The 11,466-nt window shown below is 40.1% G+C and overlaps 1 protein-coding gene across 1 annotated transcript; it reads right to left on the bottom strand.

Annotated features, from left to right (window-relative positions):
- Positions 1-3,245: 3,245 nt before the first annotated feature.
- Positions 3,246-11,180, bottom strand: LOC121248465. Its single transcript, XM_041146936.1, has 4 exons — positions 9,886-11,180; positions 6,287-9,789; positions 3,741-4,368; positions 3,246-3,441 (listed from the first exon to the last, which is right to left on the bottom strand). The coding sequence occupies exons 1-4, from the start codon at positions 11,178-11,180 to the stop codon at positions 3,246-3,248; spliced, it is 5,622 nt and encodes a 1,873-aa protein (XP_041002870.1).
- Between the last annotated feature and the right edge of the window lie 286 nt (positions 11,181-11,466).

Below are 11,466 nucleotides of genomic sequence, written 5' to 3'. Positions count from 1 at the left end.
GGCAAAACAATACCAACATTGGGACGGGTACAATATTTTTTGGGATTTGTTGTTTTGACCTATTCCATTACAATGTCAAGTAAATTAAATAGAATATAGACATAGTTAATTGATGGCATATAGTACATCAAATGAATAAACAAAAACCAGTGATGAAAATTTAGAAGGCAACTACCTTGAATGCCACATATGTATCTGTTTTATTGGTCAATTGCAAAGAACATGAACTTTGTTTCTTCAATTCAACTTTTCCATCATGTTTCAGCCAAACAAAAAAGACCCATTATATAAAAAAAAAAAAATACAATGCAAGAGTTCCAAAGAGTAAAATAAACATCACAAAGTTACAAACAATTGGGCCAAACAGAAATAACAACTCATCATGCTTAGAGATACCAAAAGAAACCTCAAACAAGTATTTGGCTCTATTTAGGTGGTTACATATCTTTAAAAAAAAATCATTTCAATTTATTTTTCTCAACTCTCTCACCAAACGAACCCAGGACGAAGTAACCAAAAACACCTCGCTCAATAAAGTAGATAATCTCACTGTGATAAAGAAGAAAAACACCGCAAATTATACAATTCATGATTTTATCTTCCCTCAATTTCTCAACCGACAAAAAACTCAGGCTAATGATTGCTGAGAAACAACGATAATCTACGCCATATCGAACAACTTGCTGAATAATAAAAGTGCGTTCTTACTTACGTATAAAAATGTGCACTATCAGTATTTTTATTAACAGCTCCTTTAGCGGCTCCTCCGTTATGAACCTCCTGTTGCGCCATTGAATTTCCGAAGGACAAAAAATAAGAACCAAGCCTCAGAGAGAGATATAGAGTGTGTGAAACCCTAACCCTAGGAGAGAGAAAGAACCAAGCCTCTCGGGGAGTGGCGATGCTGGGTAGACGGAGGAGCGTAGCTCGGTGTCGCTGGACAGAGAGACGGTGTCGCCAGGTAGCATTGGACAGAGGAAGGTGATGCGATGCGGGCGAGGGAGGAGGTATTTCGCAGGGCTCTGAAATTTGAATGGGGCTCTAGAGAAAATCAACTGAAAATCAAAACGCACGTTTTGGTTAAAAAAAAAAAAAAAAAGAGCAACTATGTAGGGTGTGCAATGTGTGCACCGCTACAATAGCTGCTCCCTAGAAGAACTCAATTTTAAGTGATCACTATCTATGAGATGATACGTGAATCTACTTAAAAATATATCAAATAATAAAATATAATTAAATATGAAAAAATTTAGAATTAAAATTAGTTTTATTTTTATTTTATTTTATTCATGATATTTCAATTAAACAATATTCATAAAATTTCTCTTAGGAAATTATAGATAACACAACTCTTGGGTTTTTTTAGCAAGCCCGTGCTTATTATTTGATTGGAAGAACAAAGAATATTTATTTTTATTTTTTGAGAAATTCTAAGTTGTATCTCAAAATTATAACTTTTTTCTTAAAATTTTACCCCGTATTATTAAAACCCTTAATTTACACTTTAAAAATAACATTTCCTCAATTTTCACTCCAAGTGGCAAGTCCATATGCATGGTTGAGCATACAAGAAGTTTATAATCTTGAGCAATCATTTAAAATATCCTTGATGCAAATTGAAAAAGCAGTGGTTCTACCAATCACTACACCTAGAGGGGGGTGAATAGGTGTATTCCAATTTTGATCGTCTTTTCAATATTAGAAACAAATAAACAGTTAATCAATGGACAAAAACAATTAACACAATGATTTTGGTCACGAAGTGGAAACTCATTTGAAGAACTTCTTCAAATTCTAAAACCACTCCGGGTGTAAGGCACCACCTAAAATCCACTATAGAAAAAGTTTATTACAACCAATTTAGAGACACTCACAAAACCTTTGTAGTTCCTAAACCTGGCTTGCAACATCACGAATGACCCACTCGATCTCTACACGCATGTAATGTTGGAACTCCGACCTTCTATAGCTTTCCACGAGAATCTCTCGATCTCTGCATCACAGCAGCTCCGGAAACCTTCCGGCCAACAACACGTCCATTTCAATGGACTTTGAATGAGATTTTATCTTGAGTGTGGTGTGGTGGATATGTGTTTGTCCAAGAGAGATTCGCAAGGTGAGGAATAGGTTTCTCTCTTTGGCTTTTGAAACACTTAGGATTTTTCTCTATTTTTCCACACCTTAGAACAGAAATGATCTGTTCTATTTATAGTTCCAGCAAGTCACGGCGCTCAAAACATGAATCTTTAGGTTGTCTTGAACATTGGCTCGAGCGAGGTGTCGAGCGAAGGTCGAGCGCACGTTATCTTCTGAAACCGCTCGAGCGAGGTTTCGAGCGAAGGTCGAGCGAAGGTCTCTGGATGAGTTCAGCTCGCGCGCAACATCGAGCGCACATCGAGCAAACCACTCTGGATGAGTTCCGCTCGAGCGCTGAGTCGAGCGCACATCGAGCGAACCACTCTGCCTGGGTTCCGCTCGAGCGCTTAGTCGAGCGCACATCGAGCGAACCACTCTGGATGGGTTCTACTCGAGCGTTACGTCAAGCTCACCTCGAGCAAACCACTCTGCCTGGTTTCCGCTCGAGCGCTTAGTCGAGCTCACCTCGAGTGAACCACTCTGCCTGGTTCCGCTCGAGCGCCAGGTCGAGCGCCCATCGAGCGAACCTCTCTGGAAGGTTCCGCTCGAGCGCCAGTCGAGCGCCAGTCAAGCCATGTTGAGCACACTTCAATCTTTTTTATTTACCAATCCATCAACACTTGTTACAACTCAACTTTACATAGGTTTTCACAAGAATATGCCAATTAACTCATTTTTCCCTCAACAATCTCCCCCTTTGGCATTTCTGTGACAAAACCTCTAACCTATACATAGGACCTAATCCTAACACACCCAAATCAGGATTCCCATTTTTCAGGCAAAAAGTCTTGAGCACATTGAGATATTTCTGCAAACACTTAGCAAACGGTTAAACGTACCAATAACAATATGCAAGAAATAATCATAAGCATAAACATCTGTAGCACAGTTTTCAGAAAAGACTTTTCATTAAGAATTAATTCAGACATTGTTTTCAATTTAGACAAACAATATTAGCACGAGCAGCATGTGATACAAATAAAAATAGCTGCTCCCCCACAAAACAAAAACACAAGCTGCTCCAACAGCTTTCTTGCTACTCCCCCTAAATCTCTATACCACTCCCCCTTAATCTATACTCCCCCTTTTTGTCACAAACGCCAAGGGTCTCAAGTATCACCATGAGGCTGACTGCCATCATCATCACCATCAGGCTGACTTCCATCATCATCAAAGCGCTCCTCTATATCGTTGAAGCGTTGAGTCACAAGCTGCTGCAGGTTGTTAACTTTAGCATCAAGGCTATCAAACCGTGCATCAAACCGGACTTCAAGACGGGCAAGATACTCAATGACCCGCTGAAGGCTGGGTTCGGTCAAACCAGGTGCCGAGCTATGAGGCTGTGAGCTTGAAGGCTAAGAGGTCGATGGCTGAGACGTGGATGGCTGGGAGGAGGATGCAGGAGGATGCTCAACATTCAGTGGGTGAGGGGTAATGTGAGCACGACTCAGCTGCATGGTCCTACGCCCAATAGGAGCCTTAAGAGGAACTCTAGGCTCATTAGGAAGAAGCATAACAGCCTGAGAGAGGGCTATCCTAGTGATTAGGCAGGCGAGAGGCAAGCCAGTCCGTAATTTCGGGGAATTAAATGCCTCAAGCATAACCCGACAGAGATGACCCCCAGATCAATGGAGACATCATTTATCAATGCATACAAAAAAGTGGCGCGGTCAGGACCGACATCACTTTGATGACCAGTAGGATATAGGTTTGTAAGGACTATCCTACTGAGAATGAGAAACTCGGGTGTAAAACGTGAGGTGAGAATGGGTGATTTACCATCCCAACTCGAAAATGGACCGATTAAACATTCAACAATGACAGTCGGACTGGGAGGAGAAGTTCGTGTATATGGATATGTGGGGTTTGCCACTCGCGGGGCATTTAGCAAATCCGCAACCATGCCCGGAGTCACCCGGAAGACAATGTTCCGGAGACTGACTTCAAAAGAGCCATCATCAGAGATGGCAGCAATATTGGAGTAAAACTTCTTAACCAACTCCACAGAAGGAGTGGGATGACCAATGGTCAAAGCCAGCCACTGGCGAGACTCAAAAATGCGGGGAATAACAGTCTCAGAAAGCTCACCAAGGAGAACTTCCCGCTCAACAATAGGAGAACAGGTAGAAAAATTTTGAGTGTAAAGTTCTCTTGCACGAGGATTGCGGAAATGTGCTTGAGCGGGGGCTGGAGGATTTTGGCGTGAACGAACTCTTCGAGACATGACAGAAGCTGGACAAAATCAGTGACCGTTAGACAAGGCTAAAGGTAATGTGAAATGCCCAATGCTTGATGAATGCACATGCCTAATTTTGAACCAAGCCAAACTTAGGTAAAAAAAAAAATTTTAAAACAAGTCATGAATGTTGTCAAAAACCATTTTAAAATGCACAATGCACATGCCCAAAAACACAATTGAACAACCCATTTGGCATTTTGAGCACTTCAAGTGCAACTAAGCCAATGTTGGGTTTTAAACCCAATGGAGGTCCCAAGCCTCAATGCCAAACACTATCCCTACACTTAGAATAGACAAAAATGACCATGGGGACAAGGCAATACCAAAGCATGATGAAAATAGGAAATCAAACTTCATTGAAGCAATTCATCGAGCACTTGGAGTGCATCCAAGTACACACAAAATGAAAAACCTCTTGGGGGTTCTAAGAACCTCCTAGATACAAAGAGAATAGGAATGGACAACCAAGAGGTCCATTCAAACACCAAACAAACCAACCAATGTGTTCCATTTCGGAATCCCCAAATCTAAAGCCCTAATTTCCGAAATGTATATGCATGGAGATGTATGTTGTAAAATGAAAAAACAAATGTCCAAAAATGATTGAGAAGAGGGAGAAATAAGAGACTTACCGTGATTGAAGCAAGATTTTGGGAGAAAATGAAGGAAACCACACGGAGAGAAGAGGAGAGGTTATCGCACGGGGTGGGGAGAGGAAACGGTGCAGGGGGGAAATACGGGCTGGGGAAAAAGAAAAGGGAGGGGGGCGGTTTTAAAACACGTTCGCTCGAGCGGCTGTTAAGTTCGCTCGAGCGGCTGCCCAGAAATTTTCAGCCTTCTCTTTTCTTACATAAATTCAGTGTGATCCAACTATTAATGAAGTTAATTTTTAAATCATTCACACACACATCAAATGTAGAAAGGCATCATGTCCTTATAAAACACGCAGGTAATAAACACAAAGTATCACAAGTAATAAAGACAGCCGTGTTAACAAATTCCTTGCTCAATCAAGAAATTTCAACCAAAAGGTGTGAGTGGGGTTGGGCTGTACAAGAAACCACAAGTGTTTGAGAAACTCTTCCAAGATGCAGAAAGTCAAACCCAATGCTGCTAGAACCTAGATGCTTCTGTTTGATTATCTGTATCTATGTTAAGATACTTGTTTACCCTTTTTTTTTTTTTTTTTAATAAATATATATATGCAACAACAGCCATTTTTCTTTTCAATGACATACAATATCATCTTCTTTTCTTTTTCTTTGCACAAGGGAACAATAATGAGGTTGTCTAGCCCGTGGTCAATTCTGTGTGTAGGTAGAGTTTTCTAACACTTTTGATTGCCTCCCCAAAAACTCACGGTGGTGAAACGTCGATTGACTAAGCATGGAGTGAAGTGTGTGAAGCTAGTCACAGATTACAACTGATACTCATGTTTCAAACCTTTGTAAGCCATAGAAATATGATACAATTCTCAAAAGACACATGCACCTAGATTTTTAGAATTAACAACACCAATAACTAATATCACAACCAAGGAGAGCATGTAAAGGCAGTAATACCAAAAAAAATACGAGGAGGAATAATCACAAAATAACAAAGACAAAAACAAAACAAAAAACAATGCAGGTAAAGCATGCAATGCATGTTATGCATGTTTCAACCCTCAGGTCAATGCACAAATACCAATAGCCTTTCGAAGTAATTCAAACCGAAGCCCATCCAAAGGTTTAGTAAAAAGGTCGGCTAGTTGGTGTTCGGTGGGAATGTACTCAAGAGTCACCACACGTGTTTCTACCAGCTCTCGAATAAGATGATGTCTAATGTCAATGTGCTTGGTCCTAGAGTGTTGGACAGGATTTTTTGAAATGTTTATGGCACTAGTATTGTCACAATAAATGCTCATCATACCTTGAGTAATACCATAGTCACACAACATTTGCTTCATCCACAACAATTGCGTGCAACAGCTGCCTGCAGCAATATATTTAGCCTCAGCCGTGGACAGCGATATGGAATTTTGCTTCTTGCTCATCCAGGCAACAAGGTTTGTGCCGACATAAAAACACCCACCAGAAGTACTTTTTCTATCATCTGCATTACCTGCCCAATCAGCATCGGAATAGCCTGCAAGCTCAGTATTAGAGTCTCTAGAATACCAGATCCCATAATTGACTGTCTCATTTACATAACGAAGTATGCGTTTGACAGCTACTAAATGAGATTCCTTAGGATTAGCTTGAAATCTAGCACAGACCCCAACACTAAAAGCAATGTCTGGTCTACTTGCAGTGAGATACAGTAGACTCCCAATTATGCTCCTATACAAGGATTGCTCAACATTCTTGCTTGACCCATCAGTACTAAGCTTAACACTCGTGCTCATAGGGGTTCTGGCATGGCTTTTCCCATCTAATCCAAATTTTTTGATTAATTCCTTTGCATATTTGGATTGAGATATAAACAGCCCATTGTCTAACTGTTTCACCTGGAGTCCTAAGAAAAAGGTTAGTTCACCTACCATGCTCATTTCAAATTCATTTTTCATTTCTTCAGCAAACTCAAGAGCCAAGGCGTCAACCGATGATCCAAAGACAATGTCATCCACATAGATTTGAGCAACTGTTATGTCTTCTCCAACTTTTCTGATAAACAGTGTTCTGTCAACACTTCTTCTCAGAAAATTGTGATCTTCAAGATATGAAGTAAGCCTCTCATACCAAGCTCTAGGAGCTTGTTTCAAACCATATAAGGCTTTCTTCAACCTATAGACATGATTAGGATATTTTGGATCATTAAAGCCTTTTGGTTGTTCGACGTACACTTCTTCTTGGAGGATCCCATTCAGAAATGCACTCTTGACATCCATTTGATACAGCTTGAAACACATGTGGCATGCAATGCTTAATAATATCCGGATAAATTCAAGTCTGGCAACTGGAGCAAAGGTCTCGTCAAAGTCTATTCCTTCCATCTGTGCATACCCTTGAGCAACCAATCTTGCTTTATTTCTCACTATTGTACCATTCTCATCCGACTTATTCTTAAATATCCACTTAGTACCCACGACATTGTGATTCTCTGGTCTTGGCACCAAGTACCACACATTATTCCTCACAAATTGGTTTATTTCTTCATGCATAGCATTCAACCAATTCTCATCATTTAAGGCTTCTTCGATTCTTTTTGGTTCAATTTGTGAGATGTAGCTTGAGTAAGCCAATTGATTTATCACTTTCCTCCTCAGCCTCATTCCTTCATCAATGTGTCCTATGATGTTATCCTGATGATGATTTAACTTTACTCTTGACGAGGGCTCCTTTTGGTAACTCACTTTCTCATTTGATGAGGTCTCTAAGCTCTCATTTAGAGTACCAAAATCTTCTTGCCCAGTTTCACTCGGTGTGTGAGTTTGCTCTTCCTTGTTCAACTCCTCTCTAGGAGCATCATTGACCACCACATTTATGGATTCCATGACGGTTTGGGTGCGTAGATTGTAGCTCCTATACGCACGACTGTTTCTGGAATATTCAAGAAAAATTCCCTCATCACTCTTAGGGTCAAACTTAACTAAGTTTTCCCTATCTCTCAAAATGTAGCATTTACTACCAAACACTCTAAAGTATTTCACATTTGGTTTCTTTCCTTTCCACATCTCATATGGTGTTTTGGAAGTGTTTGGTCGTGGATAGACTCTATTCACAATATGACATGCTGTGTTCACAGCTTCTCCCCAGAAGTGAGTAGGTACATTTTTACTGTGAATCATGACCCGTGCCATTTCTTGAATAACTCTGTTCTTTCTTTCGACCACTCCATTTTGTTGTGGAGTGATAGGAGCAGAAAATTCATGACTGATACCTTCTTCATCATAGAAACTCTCAAGATTTGAGTTTTCAAACTCTCTTCCATGATCACTCCTAATTCTGACTATTGCTTTCCCTTGCTCATTTTGAAGTTTCTTGCACAAAGTTCTAATCACATTAGGAGCTTCACATTTTTCTCTCAGAAATTCTACCCAGGAGTATCTGGTGAAATCATCTACCATTACCAGTATGTATTTCTTTCCCCCCAGGCTCTCAGTTCTAGAGGGTCCCATAAGATCAATGTGCAGCAACTCTAATGGTCGTTCGGTCAGAATAGCCGTTGTGTACTTGTGAGCTGTTCTAACTTGTTTTCCCAACTGACATGACCCACAAACAGGAGTCTCTACTTTACCCAGCTCAGGCAATCCTACCACCATCTCTTTCTTGGCAATCTTAGACAGATTTTTGTGATTCACATGTCCAAGTCTTTGATGCCAGAGGTCAGTAGCCTCATTCTTAGCACTATTGCAACTATGCTGAGGAATAGGGGCAATGCCATAACAATTATCAGATGTCCTTGTTCCTTGCATCATGCAATTTCCATTATTATCTGAAACAATACACATATCTTTTGAAAAACGGACTTCTGCACCATTGTCACACATTTGGCTTATACTGAGGAGATTGGCTTTTAATCCATCAACAAATAGGACTTCTCTCAAGATGGGCAGTCCAGGTATTTCAATTTCACCCATTCCTATTATATCAGCTTTACCGCCATCTCCAAATGTTACTGTTCCACACTTGTACTCTTCAACTGTTTTAAATAGACTTTTATCACCTGACATGTGGCGAGAACATCCGCTATCAAGGTACCACATGTAGGTGTCTCTGGTCTTTAGAGCAATGTGTGCCACATGGCAAGTGTGTATTTTTCCAGTTCTGACCCACATTTTTCTAACTTTTGGAGAGATGTCCTTTTTGCTAGTTGACAGTTGGTCTATCTTGACATTTAGCATCTCATTTTGTCTGGTTAGGGCCCTGACTTGACTCCAAAGATTCAAATGCTCTCTTCTTGATTTACTATTTCCATCTCTCATAGGATTCCTCTTAAGCTCATAGCAATTTGGTCGAATGTGACCAAACTTACCACAATTATGGCACACATAATTCTCCTTCCGATCTCTTTGTCCCCTGAAGAATGAGGCATACTTAGGAGCAGTTATGGGATTTTTATCCATTTTTGGTGAGTACACACTTCTACTTTGAGAGCGTGTATGATCATACATGGTGTATCTCTTCAATTTAAAACAGTCTCCTACAACATGACCAGTCTTACCACAGTGGTGACACACAGGACTTGTATTTCGAACTCTTGACTTATCATGAGACTGAACACCCATATTTACATGAGAGGATTTCTTACCCTTGTCAGATGGGTTAGCATTCCCTTTTGCAATTGACTCACGAACAAACACAGTTTTCCTCTCATTCTTATAGGAGACTTTTGAGGTAGTAGCTGCATCAAATTTCTCTGTATTATATCCTAGTCCACTCTTGTCACCAGGAGGCTTTCCTGACTCCAGGATTTCATCCAGCTTTTCTTTCCTAGTGGACAAGGATTTCAGTTCATCCTTCAACAGAATCATCTCACTTTCTTGATTTTTTAATTCCTCTTCTAGAGAAACATTTCTTATTTTCAACTGATCAGTTAAACCAATGGCTTCATTTAATTTGCTTTGAAGCTCTTCATTTTCTCGTTTGCTGAAGTCTATCTCCTCAATGTGCGCTTTGTTGCGCTTTCTCAATTTAACACATTCATTGTACAGCTTCTCGTAGACTTCTTGCAACTGATCTTCATACCCAGATTCATTTCCAGATATGCTCCCATCATCAGACACTGATTCACTACATTGACTTTTGCTGCTGACAGAGGTAGTGAATGCCATGTAGTTAAGATTTCTTTTTGGAGAAGAGTTATCTGATGATTCACTCGACTCTGATTCACTCTCACTTAGAGATGCAATCTTAGCTCTTTCTTTTGCCTTTTTGTAATTTGCACATTCCAGACGAATGTGTCCAAATCCATGACATTCATGACACTGCACCCTTGATTGTACCTTGTCTTTATTTGTTCTAGTGTACTTCTCAGTGCTTCTCTCTTTGTTCCCTGAACTTGAGCCTCTATTATATCTTTCAAACTTTTTCTTCTCTGGCCTCTGGTTCTTATTGTTTCTAGCCACAAACATTTTCCTGAACTTCTTAGCATAAAATGTTATTTCTCTGTCACTCATAGCCGACTCATCGGATGACTCATCTGACTCTTCTCTAATGGTATTGAGGGCTATGGACTTGTGTTTCTTATCCACAGGAAAAGTGTGTTCATATGTTTGTAGAGAGCCTACCAATTCTTCAATTCTCATACTGTCTAGATCTTTGCTTTCTTCAATAGCAGTAACTTTAGGACGAAACCTCTCAGGGAGTGATCTGAGAACTTTTCTCACAATTCTGTTCTCAGGAATTCTGTCCCCTAGATTAAAACGAGAATTGACAACATCATTTAGTTTGGCATAAAAGGCATCGAAGGTTTCATCATCCTTCATTCTAAGTTCTTCAAAACTTGTGGTCAGCATTTGAAGTTTAGAATTCTTTACAGCCTTGGTACCCTCATGGGTGACCTCAAGAATGTCCCAAGCTTCTTTGCAATTCTCACACATGGAGATTCGCTTGAACTCCTCCTGGGACACGGCCATGAAAATCGCATTCAGGCCTTTGCTATTCCAACCACACTCACTAATTTCCTCCCTAGAGTAATTATCCACACCTTTGGGAGTTTGAACTCCTTCAATAATAGTGACTGGTTCTCTCCATCCCTTTGTTATAGAAACCCACACTCGTTCATCCACAGATTTTAGAAAAGCTCTCATTCGAACTTTCCAATAAGCATAGTTGTTTCCATCAAAATAAGGTGGCGATGTGAGAGATTGAGACTTATCCATTTTAACCACTACAGCAGGATCACACTCAGGAATTTAATCCCAGCGGAGTGAACCCGCTCTGATACCAATTGAAAAAGCAGTGGTTCTACCAATCACTACACCTAGAGGGGGTGAATAGGTGTATTCCAATTTTGATCGTCTTTTCAATATTAGAAACAAATAAACAGTTAATCAATGGACAAAAACAATTAACACAATGATTTTGGTCACGAAGTGGAAACTCATTTGAAGAACTTCTTCAAATTCTAAAACCACTCCGGGTGTAAGGCACCACCTAAAATCCACT

Source organism: Juglans microcarpa x Juglans regia, chromosome 2D, assembly GCF_004785595.1.
Source record: "Juglans microcarpa x Juglans regia isolate MS1-56 chromosome 2D, Jm3101_v1.0, whole genome shotgun sequence".
Lineage (NCBI taxonomy): Eukaryota > Viridiplantae > Streptophyta > Magnoliopsida > Fagales > Juglandaceae > Juglans > Juglans microcarpa x Juglans regia.
This window is presented reverse-complemented; position numbering and strand designations above follow the sequence as displayed.